The following is a 13,968-nucleotide window of genomic DNA, read 5'->3' on the forward strand; positions in this document are numbered from 1 at the left end:
GGGTTTTTTCCCTCTTTTTCTCACCTGTAATTTACTATTATATTGTCTTTCTCTAGATTAGCCTTTGAAGGTCCACAATTTGAAAATATGGGCCATATGTTTGAAAGCCAGTTCCAAGCTGGAACATGATGATCCAAATGGCATCTACCTGCTCTCTACTAGAATCCCATGTTTAGTCTAAATTACTACGTATTACTGCAGTACATGATTAAGGTGTTCCGCTGATGTATCTAAAGTCAAGTAATCATGAATTTTAACTGCTGTACTGTTAAAAACATTTCCACAATCTGTTTATCATACCTTAAAACTAGCTATTATACAAAAAAAGAGAGTATATATTAATTATATATATTAATACAACTGCTTTTTAAATATTTTTGAGACACAAAATACAAACCTATGCTTTCATGCAAAAAGAGAAAGCAGTTCAATTTTTTCTGGAGGAAGTAGTGTTCTTTCACAGTTACTTTCCTTTTTTTGCTTGCTTTCTTTCCCAGCTTCCTAATAAATCTTTTGTCTTAACTCTTCCTCAGTTCTCTTCCTGTTGGAAAAGTTATGCTAACATCAATACTTCTTCTCCGATTATACATCCTTTCACTCCAACTGACCAGGTAAAATTGCTTTAACAGCCTGTGTTTTCTGATTTTCAAAAGAGAGCCTCACTTATACAGTTCAACTGCGGTCTTAACTTCTGGGTACGTTTCATAAAAGGTCTCAAAACAACAGGTGCTTACATGCTTCTGGGGCTTGGCTCAAAGAATTCAACAACAATCCACAGAATGATGCCCTCCCTGCACTCTCCTCCTTGCTTTATAAAGAAATGAAGTAGTGAAACTAAGCTACTGAGTTAGAATAGTTGTTGAGCCCTAGGAAGGATGAAAGCAGAGCACCTCCAGCGGCCTTTGCAGCTGAATTGATTTACTGTTTGTTCTTGCTGCATTGTTAACATGTACGCTCAGGAGAGGAAAATGACTCAAATATTAGTGAAGAAGCAAGTAGCAGCACAACTCTCAACTCGGTCTGAAACTGTTCCTCTGTGTAGGTGCCCCAAGCTCCATGTAGTTTCATTACAAAGGAAGGAGAATGGTATCTAGGTGGTATAAAGCCTAGGTGTTGTTACATGAGTTACCTGCTGTTACACAAGATTTTCAGAAATGACATGTGATGCTTAGACCTAATACGTAACTGTGTTAAATATCCCTGATAGTATAACAGAAATAATAAATACTTAGAGATTTAATTGGTAAATATTCAGTTACCTCCCTTCACTTCTTTCTAATGTTTTTCATTATCTGTAACTAACCTTAAGGCAGTTTTAGTCCTTCAATAACTTATGAGGGGTTAAAACGTACACAGTTATGATCCTATGATACAGGGGGTGTGTTAATGTATTTAGAGAATATGATTTCCTCCTCCTCTCATCTTCTTGCAAGACCTTTCTCAGCTCTGATTATATCAAACCTAATAGAACAGTAACATTTTTTCCTGAACTATACTGTCCAAGTAGCTATACTGCCTACATCACAAATAGCTCTTTTCCCTCCATATTGCAGATTTAGTATTCCTGCTTTTGTTTGAACTTTAGACTGCATGGTTCAAATTGCAAAACTATACTGTATGTGGCGTCTTTCAAACTCAGTGCATGAGTACTCTGGTGTCGACAAATAAGGGAGTTAGATCTTTGCAGCCTTCCTCCAGGTAGCAATGACTTTGTCAGACGAATGAAGAAAATTTGTGTTAGTTGTCCTTTATGTATATTTGGATATATGGGGGTTTTGGCAGCAGCTGATAATGATTAACGGTCTTACAGTTTACATAGAGTGTAGCAGTAACTGCATGTTTTTCTCAAGAATTGAATAAACAGAGCTTCTTCATAAAGATAATCTCTTATTTGCTCCTCGATGCTCCCAATATTTCTTTCCTTAGTTAGGTATGTTACTACAAGACAGAGACATAATTGGTAATCATGCTTAGTTTCTGGAATGTCAAGTCAGCTATAAATTATAAACACGAACCCCCGATTTGGCAAGTGAAATCAGAAAATGTGCTAAATCCTCTCAAATATAATGTAATGATGTGTGAAAAAGAAAGAAGAGTACATTTCCTTCTAAGTATTTCTGCAGTGCAAAATAGGCATACATAAAATCATGCAAGTCAATATAAATAATAGCAACTTACGTTTTTATAGCCTTCCATCCCAAAGAATCTCACAGCCTTTACAGAAATTATTGTAGAGAAATTTAAAGCAAGGATCATTTTACCACTGCTGAAATGCAACCAACTGCTTAACAATTGTACATCTATGCTGGGAGCCTGGTATTCCACAAAGAACTTGCAGACTCGGGCTCTGTATTAGGAACAAATATTCCCCCTTGGAGTGCAAGACAAATTTTTTTAGGGTATATGAAAGCTTTTAAATTGCTGTGTACACCAGGGAGTTGAAGGCTGCACAACATCGCAAGCACACATAAGCTTGTAGTTGATAGTAAAGTCTGACTGGCATATCAGTGCTTACTCTAAGCAGCAGGCAGAGACACACCAGCTGGTTTGCTGCATGTAATCAGTTTGACAGCCCCCAGGAACTGCCGAGTCTCCATGACCCTAGAAAGACAGTTTGGCACATATATTAAACAGTCAAATACCTCCCCTCCAACTGTTTGTCCATCTCCACTAGACACAGACCTTCCCAGTCCAGCGCTCACATTAGAACTGAATGGTTAGATAATGATGGAAGAATCTTCCACGTGTCCTCGCAGTTGCTGCAGTTTAAACCCTCGGATGAAAATATTTCTGGGCTGGTAACTGCTTTTGAAGCAGGATGATGGTTAAGTAACACAGACGACAGGGAGTGACTAATAGTGTAGTTGAATAAATCCAGTGATTCTATTTGGGGGTTTTTTATTTTATTTTTTTATAAAGTTCCCATTAGACATAGTTGCTAAACCTGATTTTTATTTTTTCTTATACCAACTTTTTTAACTTACTCGTTAAGCACTTGCTTGTGCTGGAGGGTCATGTAATACTTGTGCTCATTTCCCAGATACTAGAGACAAAGAGGCAGTCAAAATATTCTTAAAAATCTTAAATTAAATTCAGTGAAACCTAAGAGACTTCTGAACGTGAGACAAAAGCTTTTCAGATATGTGGGTGCTTAAGAATGTTTTGCTCATATTTTTCATATAAGATACACAGTTGTGAATTACGTATTAATATTAGGGGAAGCTCTTTATTGGAAAATTCTCTTGAATTTACATTCTGCATTGTGAAATTAAGAGTCACTGCCCAAAGAGACATTTGATTAGATGAATTTCCTGCCCTTCTTGACTTTCATTCAGATTTTATACTTCAGACATTGGTGTCCTGTTCCTTGGCTGAGATGGAGCCCTGTGACTGTTAACTACGGACTGACTGTGCTAACAGACACATACATATATGCTGTTATAAATCCAGCACTACTGAACTGCAGTTTCTAAGAGCAAAAATGTTTACATATCAACTTATTCAGATGTGCTACTACCACTTCCAGATGTGAATATCTTGCCTGAGGAGTTCACAGTCCAAGATGGGATATGAAATGTACAAAAGTTTTGTTTGAAAACATGGATTGGCATATGCAAACCTGTCTTCACTATCTGCAACAGCTGCAGGGTGTTACAAGGGCAGATATTTAGACTTCATTGATGCATTCACACCAGTGGATGTACAAAAGCTATCCATAGGGATACACAATTATTAGTTTTGCAGGACAGTATTAGAGCCAATCCATCCTTAGCTGAGGCAATGGAAGACTTCAACCAAGCTTAATACAGCTACAGTTTCACAGAAAATGTCTGAAAAACAAGGTGTTTATTTGGAATAATCTGGTGATTAAGCATCAAACATAAATACAGAGCCAACTACAACATATATCGTTTATTTTATTACATACACTCCAGCGTAATGACAGCTCTAAAAAGAAGTTGGTGGAAAAACTGATCGCTTACAAGAATTATTCCTAGGTGGAATGATCAATCACAAATAAAGACACTTTCACACTGGAATGCTGCAGTATTTATACTGGGAGTTATTCTGGAATAGCTGTGCCAGCTGAATTTTTATGTAGAGGGCCCTGAAATAATTCTCAGGCGAAGTAGCTACTAGTCTTTGATTTCCTTCAGCGGGGCTGTCTGAAGAAAGGTTATAATTTCCTCACAGGTAGGGCAGCTCTAATGCTAGATAGTCTTTCTAATGAGACACAATAGAGATAGATAAAAATTCATGGAAGTTACAGTATTATAAATATATAAATGCTGAATTGAAGTTTTAGGATAACTAAGCAGTAGGGGTAGAGCACTGTTGAGGACTAGGAAAAAATTATACTTTGTTCTTTTGTGGGTTCTCCTGCAAGGACACTTTCATATGATCCTCTCCCTCTTCTCCACTCATGGGAAAATTAAGAGGGAGCCAACTCCTCTACAAAGAGAATTTATAAATGTTTGCTTTCCAGGATTTTAACTCTGGCCAATTCCTGAAATTCTTTATCATCTCCTCAGTCCTACAGCAGGAAAACTCTTGCTGAATCCTAAACAAAGCTGAGTAACACTTCAAGATTTGGTCCCTCAGCAATAGCAGTAGAAACTAAAATTTTACACTATGTGTATTCCATCCTGTGCTGGTTTTGGCTGGGATAGAGTTAATTTTCTTCATGGTAGCTGGTATGGGGCTATGTTTTGGATTTGTGCTGGAAACAGTACCAGCAAGCAGGCTGGGGGGCACAAGAAGTTGGGAGGGGACACAGCCGGGACAACTGACCCCAACTGACCCAAGGGACATTCCACACCACATGACATCATGTTCAGCATATAAAGGTGAGGGAAGAAAGAAGAAGGGGGGGACGTTTGGAGCGATGGTGTTTGTCTTCCCAAGTCACCATTACACGTGATGGAGCCCTGCTGTACTGGGGATGGCTGAGCACTCTCCTGCCGATGGGAAGGAAGGAATGAATTCCTTGGTTTGCTTTGCTCACATGCATGGCTTTTGCTTTACTTATTAAACTGTCTTAATCTCAACCCACGAGTTCTCACTTTCACTCTTCTGATTCTCTCCCCCATCCCACTGGGGAGAAGTGAGCAAGCAGCAGTTAAACCACGACACATCCATTGCCTTCTTACCAAGTGGCAGCTCAGCTTTTTTTGTGGTGATCATTAAAAACTTCCCTTGTTATGTAGAGCAGTATCAATATTGGAACTCTTAGGGGAAATAACCTCTGTTTCTATCCAGAAAATATCAGATTAAAATAAACACACGCGACATTGCTCAGTGAAGAGCGAGTATGTTATTTACAATTCCGTCGTTTCAAGTTGGCATTATTCAAACATTTGCAGTGTGTCTTGAGTCTTGTGTAGGAGTATAGTGACAGAAAAGGTGAAACAAGAGGAAAATATGTAGGGATCTGTCATATACAGTTTTTGCTATAATAATACATTGTACACATTATTCTTTTCATCTGAGAATGTCAAAGCTCATTAAAAAATCTAGTTAAATATAAAAAATTCTGTGAGGAAAGTAATTCTTTTATTGGTAGGTTAACTGAATGCCAGAGTTATTCAGAGTTATTCCTCATTAGAGCTGGAGACAGAACTTGGGAATAGAACTAGTCTCCAACTTCAGCTACATAAAATGCTGCATGAGTTGCCAACAATGAAGATCTGCAAGTGGAATTTGGTTAATTGTGTCAGTCTGTAGGAACGCTTATTATTTTTTGGTGTTAACAATAGCTCTGAGAGTCCTGAGAGTTCTGCGATTGATCCCTTCGCGCAAGGTGCTATCTGAACACAAAGCAAAGAGGTGGTTCTGGCTTGGAAGAACATAAAGTCTTTCAGGACATAGTTTGACAAACTTATTTTTTGGTAGAAGTTCCTACTTATGCATTCCCCACCACACATTCCTCCCCTCTTCCCCTTCACACTGTCCCTGAATTGTGCCAGGGCAGGTTTTTTTGTGTAGCCCCATGTTAAATGGAATCAGGAAACTGATTTCAATTAGAAATAGTCCCCATAAAAAACATTTATTTTTAACTCCGACTACTACTTTGATCTGTTCCCTGATGCAGATGCATGAACAATGTTACAAGAAAGAGGATCCCGTGAAGGCAGGAATGAACAAGGAAAGGGTAAGGAACACATTGCGTATGTCTTGCTTACTTAGAAGACATGTTTGTTTGCCCTTAACTTAGCCTAACCATGACAAGGTTGCAATTGTAACTGCTGTGAAGTAACAGCGGTTTTGGGGGTTTTATTTTAGTTTTGTTTCAATTAACACAAGCAAGTGGAATATATCAATAAACAAAACAGCAGATCTGCCACTCAGGTGATACTGCAAAAGTTTTCAAAGTAGAATTTGAGATCATTGACAAAAAGTCATCCTTCCGCTTTCAGATTAAAGAATAACGTACCTCAGAAACACACAAAGGGAATAACCTTTAAACTCCATGTTTGTTTTTGCAGTGGTATGACTGGAAAATAATTTCATCTGCCTTTTCAAAGCGGGGTGGGGGTGGGGGGGCAGGGGGGAGACGTAAAACAAAAGTAAAGACCCTTTCCCTCCCATCACAGTCATACATCTATTATCTGACTCACCACTTCTGGGATTCCTTCTGGCAGTACTGGTTTTATTGCTCTGAAAATTCAAGCATGTGAAAATATTGCCTATTTTCAGGTTACTTTGTTCACTATTTCGTTCAGGTCAGTATTCCTTCCTTTAAAGGTTTGGAACGAAACATTCAGAAAGTACTGGATATTGCTGTTCTTAAGCCTTGTGAGAAGGACCAGCACAGTGGAAAGGAAGGGGGGAGGGAAGGGAAGGGAGAAATAAAAGGGGAGGAGAGTCCATATCTGAAGAGAGACTCCAGACTAGAGAAATTTTACTGACATCCATTCAGTATCCAGCAGGGTCTCCTTCAAGGGCTTTTACTGAGATCCAAAGGCCCTTGCAATTCACAGAGGCATTTACATGCAACGTTGCCCTCTGGGAGCTAAGGTATAACTGTACTCCTGGATAATAATAACAAAGAATACTACCAGACTCCTATTGAAATGTCAACCAGGCACTACTGTTGTAGAGAGTAACAAAGAGATGCTAATATAATTAATTATGAAGCCTCAGTACCCTCATTAACACATCTTTAGTGCCTAGATCTTTGAAAATCAGCTGTATAAAGTGACTGTCAGAGTTAATTCCTTATAAATTGCCTCCTGTCACATCCCAGCACTGCAGCAAGTTCTCTCAGGCCTTGTTGATGCTAAGAAATAAGTGTTTTGTTTTTTTTTTTTACTACTGATGCAGTTATACTGGTGTTATTAAAGGTATAAGCTGTTGCATAAGCAGGAGTCTGTTGGGCTAGAATAGAGAAAACAAAAATGCCTTCAGTCACCCCAGCTTCCACAATTGGTAGCATAAATAGGAAAAGTTGGAATCAATTAAATGGAAAACTAAGGACAAAAGAAAAACAGGAATGAAAGGTGTCACATAATTTGGCATTAAAATGTTTCCGGACCTTTTTTTAACTTTGAGGACCGCAGTCAGTTTATAGCTCTCCCTCCTCCTACTGCCTTTACGACAGCATTTCAGCTCCAGGCCTCATTCCAGTGCATCCTCCCTCCCCACCACTCCCACTAACAAATATATATTTCAATAGACTCAGGCTACATAGAGTTCCAAAACCAGCATGTAACTGGTGCAATTGTCTTTTACACTTCACCACAGAGAGCCACATTCATGCTTTCTTAAGCCCTGTTTTGTCATGTTTTCACTCTTTTAAGTTAGACTGGCGTCAGTACTTGTGTTGCGGACCCTACACACACTAAAGGAAAAAGTTACACAAATCTGCTCTATTGGTAGTTCATTCTGTTATTTCTGAGTACCAGACTACTATCCTGTCGTTCTCCTAAAAGATAAAGGTGCCATCTTAAAGAGGCGATAAAAAGAAAGTGATTATTACAAATCACTTTGCATTTTCTCCAGCAGTCGAAACACTCACACTGACATATCCAATTTGTCTGTACAAGATATTCTGCTTCCCTTAATCTTCCATGTGCTTTTGAGAAGATGATAATCTTTCTGCAGTGCATAATTTTGTGAAGTTATCTCTGTGTGTGTTTGTATAACATGCTCCAGGATCCTTTGGGATCCTTGTTATACTTGGGGTAACAGACCAATCAAAATGTGGTATTTTTATTTGCTATTTCAGAAGTAGCTTTTGCATTAAGTATAAGATCATTTTGCAAGTCTAGCTAAACTGACAATATGCAAGCTCTCTAAATGGAGGTGAAATTTATATCACTAGAAGGAGCCCTTGCAAATCTGTCTTTCCTGCTGTATTAGCCAACATCATGGTTAGGCACATTATTTTATTCTCCACTCTTAAATTACATATCCATACCCCAGTAAAGCCACGACGTATTTATTGATCATTCAGTGTTCATAGAAATCATGTATAAGAAATGAAAGTAGCATGCTTGAAAATAATATATAGATTTCTGAAGACCTATCAAGAACTACCATGCAAATTCTGCTTGCTTCACATATGTATAAATCTGATGGTACTGAGTGGAAGGTAACTACTTATTTCTGAACATCCTTTTTTGAAACAACACTTCTGCAAAGGACAGCCAGTTCTATTCAGATGAATAATACCTGTCCGCAATGCTTTTTGAGATAGCCAGCTGCTTTTTATATATATCAATTAAAATTCCAACAACTGTTTGAGACACTGTAAACATAGTATGAGTTGATGAAGCGATGCACAGAACAGAAATAACTCTTAGCCATGTGTGGTTACTGACTATGGGATTAATTTAAGGGATCTCAGCATTTTCTTCCGTGTTGTCAGTACTGCAAAGGGTCAGCTACCTTTAAAGAGTAGCATGCCAGATTTTACTTTTATTTCTGAGATTAGATGGTGGGCATGCTGGCCAATCACCTTGTTGACAGCATCAAGCCTCTGTCCAAGGCAGAGGCTCCCAGCTGCCACTGAGTTCGGAGCACCATGACAGCCAGGAATTGGGATCCTGAGCCTTTCACAGATGCCTCTTTCGATGTGCCACAGCTCTTGGCCCTGTGCCAGCTCTCGCTTGCCATTCAAAACCCACGGCATGGTGTCTGTGCGCCCCTGTGGTGGTAGCTTGCTGACACCTGCCACAAAGGAAGCCTTCCTCATGCTCCTTCCCATTTTGGTTGCACTTGACTAAAACCTTTGTCTTAGCATTATCAGTAAAGGAATGAATATGGGATAGGCAATACCTGTACAGTGCAAGAACTCATACCCATAATATTTAATAAGGACACCCAACTCTAAATCTACAAAGCATAATAGATCTACAATTTTAAAGGAGATGGATTCTTTTTATAATGTGCCATGTCTCTAGGTGTAACAGAGCTTCAGAAATGAAGCAACCTGTTTTCTGCCTAAATTGAAAGTCTGGTTTTCAAAGCAAAAAGGGCACAGCATTTGCAGGGACATTTGGGAAGGGGAACAGGGAAAAGCATGTCAGAAATTAGAGAAAATACATAAGTCCTTTACAAATGGCACTGGAGAAGAAATAGCTGGAGGATTCACACAGCTTGAGGTAAGAGTCCACATAAGGACCTGATCCCTAGTTAAGCTACTGAGCATCTGGTTGGCTACATGGATGCTGTGTTCTCAACACGGAAGAGTTGTGTCACCTTTCTTTCCTTCAGGTTAAGTGAACACCTAATATTTTAAAATTACAATTCTCTAACAAAAAGAAATAAGATGTGTACATTAGCAACACATCCACAAAATATGTATCAAATATGGTTGAGACACCGCTGTGGAGTTTAGCAACTTGGGTTCTGTTCTTTCTTCTGCCATGAATTCCCAGCATGATTTGGCAAGTCATCTATACCCTTATATCTGAAATTTTCCCTGTCAAAAAATGGCACCAGCAATTTTCCACCTTGCAGAGCTTCAGCAAGGGTAAAATAAATGCCTGTGGTATATTCTAAATATGAGATGAGGAGCGTCACAGGTAACACTGCAGATAAACAGACTTTGGTCAACTCATTACTTCTTGGCCTTGCATTTGAACTCCAAAATCACCACCTACAGTACCACAATAGGGTGCTGCTGTTGCTAAAATCTTTCAGGAATGATCTATACTAAACAATTGGTGAAACTAAAGAGGTGTCCTTTTAAATAATGCTGCAGATGTAAGGGGCTTTCCAGTAATTTTCCTTTTGGGTAGTATCTCCATTATTTTTATCTAGGGATATTTCCATTTAATGCAAACCTCTGAGCCTCAGTGAGACTAACTGCCAGATCAGCAGAGCAAACCACCTCTCTCTAAAGCAAATGACACTTGAGATCTAGTTCAAAGCTAAACAGTGTAGGAGTAACTGATCAGGTATTGTCCGATACAAATAACAAGCATGAAATGTCAGCATAAAGCCAGTTCAAACTCTATATTGCATATTTGGGTTAATTCAAAGGCAATACAGCTAAGCGCTCAGACCCCATCCAAATCAAACTTGTCATGTAGGCAATATGGTAGTGCACAGGTTTGAAATGAACATTCAGGGAAACAGAATGAGGTCTTGCTGGTTATACTAGTTGGGGAGACAAGTAGGTTCTGGCATGACAACTCTTTGATACAAACCCTTTTTATTGTTTGAAGAGTTTTGTTGTCTGGCTGTGCTGTTGTGTTTTTTTTTTTTTAATAAATGAGAATATGTAAAAAGTTGTGTTTTTCTGAACAGTAAAAGGCAATGCCTTTGATCCCATTTCAAGCCCCTCATTGCCAACTGAAGCCCCAAGAGCTCTTTCTCATGGCCAGACACTCCATTCCAATGCATGTTTTTTTCTTCATCCTTACTTGTATCTGTTTGGGGTGGAGGGAATGGGGGGGGAAGGTATAAAAGGGGAAGGCTCAGTTATGTGTCTCTATTTTGGGCAGAGACTGCCGTTTCGGCTGTCTGGAGCCTCAACAGAACCAAATTGTTTCATTTATCACAAATAGAGGGCTGCTACTGCACCCACTAGTGGGTGAATTTTTACTGAGCTGTAGCTTAGAATATTTCTTTTGCTTCAGGTCATAGTAGTCATACTCCCAGTGTGTACACTTTTATATATATAAATATAAAACTATCTTTTTTCTGATACCTTCTCCCCCAAGTGCTTCTTCCCACACTGCTTTCTCTTTACCTCAGTCTTCTCTTGTTCTTGTTTGTTTTCTGATCCTGATTTGCTCCATTGTGTGAAAGTGAAAAATTATTAATACTTTGTCTCATGAAACACAAAGAAGAGAAAGCACAGATCAGCACTGTAGTAATAGCCACTTTAGAGAAAGTTAGTAGCCTCAGGCTAGTAACAACCCTCCCCCAATTACCCCTGATTTTACCTTATTTCCAGTGTAGTGTTACTTTACTGCAATGCCAGAAGGAAAAAGCAGGATATGATTTATTGAAATACTGTTGATAAACTGAAACCCCAGCAAATCAGAGATACTGGAATAAAGAAGGATTGAACTGCAATTACTTAGAACAGTCATCTTCTGGAACTGCTTGCTCCTTTCTCATCCTCAGGGAAGAAGAAGTCCAGACATGCACCACGTTACAGAGAACACGTACTACATTTGCAGTAACTTTGCATATAACTTGCTGAAAAAACTGTTGATTTATTTTTGGTCTGTTTCACCTATTCAAATTCCAGATTTCTTATCTCACTTCACCATTTCAAAACCCATAAACTTTTCTCCTCAAATTCCCTCTGACAAGTTATTTGAAGTTCTTAAATTGCAGTCTGCACTTAGCATTTTTATTATGATGCAGACTGTATATAAATTCACACTTACAATATTTACTCTACTACCAAACAGTAACGTTCCTTGGCAGTTCTAATCATACCAATTAGAGATAATTTAGTGATGACTTAAGAAGATCTATTTATAGATGATAAATCTTAAACATTAAGAACCTCTTAAAAAACCACTCTGCTATTGGGTTCAAATATTTAGTGTCAGTTATTCAACACAAAGTAAACTGAAATTAAAAAGTCCCCCTACTTCCTGCATTTAACTATTTGCAGTAGAAAAACTCATCCAGCAATACTTGCTTTAGGTGCTTTTAATAGGGTTGTTGAATTTAGATAGAAGATATATTCACTCGTTAAGGGACAGATTATCTTGCCACTGTTTTGCTTCAAGCTGATCTCTTAAAAAATAAGCATTTCTCAGTAAGTGCTGTACTAGGATTTCACCATTAACAGCAGCAGAGCACTGTTTTACAATCTAGCAGTCTAGTTCTTCAATGAATACACCGAGGAAGAACACCAAGTATTTTCTCCAGAGAAGGGATTGGAATCATGCTGTGACAAAACCAGTACATTGTTTCCAATACCGTTAAGTTGCTTTGTAAATGGATGTTTAAAACAAGGTGGAAACAGAAAGCTCGATGAGAGAGAAAGATGGTAAAGTAGTCTCAAACCCATGGCTACAGACATGTGGTTGAAAATCTAAAGAAGAGTTCTAGAGCTGTGGCTTTTGAGATGTTTCACTTGTGTTAAAACTGGTAGAAATGGACAGCAGAGTATACTTTGTCATTAAGCAGTGTAATTCACATCCTGACATTTGACCTCATAAAAAATAACCCATAGCACAAAAAAGGATAAAAAAATACCCTTCTTGGTCAAGCCAATGGTCCATCTAGTCCATGATCCATGGCTATATGGCAGCAGCCGAAAGAGAGGGGCCAGGGGCCTGCCAACAAGAGAAGTGGACTGGGGAAAGCGGTCAGATTCACATCCTGACGCTCAAAAGTGATCTCCTGTGGACACTGGTAGAGCTTCCCCAGGTACCAGCTACCTCCCACTGCAGGAGATACCAAACTTGAACTCTGGAAGTTCAGATTAACTCCTGTGCTAATCAGAGAGAGACTACAGGACTAAAAGCAGCATCAGTCCAGCCCAAGGATGCTGTTATGTTCTTAGCTGTACTATGGAGTATCATGAAGGTCCACACAAATCACAGGAAAAATCACAGCAGATACACAGTGCAGGATTTGAAATCTGGAGGCTTTGGTTCCACCAAGACTTTTTCCCCCCTTGCTTTTGAAGGAGGTGCCTCTTAACCGCTTTCTGCTTCAGTTTCACTATCTGTAAACCGGGTATAATAGTTCTTCATCAGGAGTTTCAGGGAATCTTCTTTCACTATTTGTAAAGTACTTTAAATTCCTCAGAACTGTTGCACTCGGCTCTGACATAAATGGATTCACATGTGCTAAAGCAGCACTACGTCCGTTCTCACGAGCGCCTTCTCTGTATCCTGTAATCCTGGTTTTTACATACGGGCCAAACTCCTTCCCAGCAACAGAAGGAATAACTCCGCTGAAGTTAGTGCATCTGTGCCTGCTTATGCTAGGGCTATATTTAGCCTCTGCGTTCATCATGAAGTTGTTCCAATGGAGTTACAACTAGGAAAAAACCTAATAAGCACAGTCATACCAGTTAGGCATAATTACTTAAGGAAGGTGCGACACCAGTAAGTCTTTCTGCAGACACAAGCAGCACGACTGTTGCCCAGCTGTGCCCCCGCCATCGGGCAGATGCTGCACCAGGTCAACTACAGCTCTGCGGTGCTCGTGGCTCCCGGGAGAACTGCCCAGCTCCGGCAGCCCAGCCGGCGTGCAGCGACCTGGGAGCAAGGTTAAACAGTAACTCACCCACGGTGCAAATTACCATACTTCCCTCATCAGAACCAACGCACGTAAACAAGCAAGGAAGTCAAAATGCACGCCAGGCTTCACACGCGCGTTTGAAGTGGACTCCCCCATTTCCTCGGCAAGCACACACCGTATACGCTAACCAAAGCGGCCAATTTAAAACGATGTTTTAGCATTACTCGTAATTCCTCCTCCGGAGGGCGGGGGGCTCCGGAGCGGAGCCCCAGGCCCGTTTCCGAGCTGCACTGCGGCACC

General features: G+C 39.6%; 1 protein-coding gene across 1 annotated transcript in view; it reads right to left on the bottom strand.

Annotated features, from left to right (window-relative positions):
* The window catches only part of SET (SET nuclear proto-oncogene), a 17,944-nt gene extending 8,811 nt beyond the window's left edge, over positions 1-9,133 (bottom strand). The window contains exons 1-3 of the mRNA XM_009634284.2: positions 8,960-9,133; positions 2,985-3,043; positions 2,540-2,601 (exon numbers count right to left, since the gene is read on the bottom strand). Coding sequence (XP_009632579.1) covers positions 2,540-2,601; positions 2,985-3,043; positions 8,960-9,133 — 295 coding nt within the window. The remainder of the gene's footprint in view (positions 1-2,539; positions 2,602-2,984; positions 3,044-8,959) is intronic.
* Positions 9,134-13,968: the final 4,835 nt, after the last annotated feature.

The sequence above is a fragment of the Egretta garzetta genome, unplaced genomic scaffold (assembly GCF_000687185.1).
Source record: "Egretta garzetta isolate BGI_Z169 unplaced genomic scaffold, ASM68718v1 scaffold190, whole genome shotgun sequence".
In the NCBI taxonomy this organism is placed as follows: domain Eukaryota; kingdom Metazoa; phylum Chordata; class Aves; order Pelecaniformes; family Ardeidae; genus Egretta; species Egretta garzetta.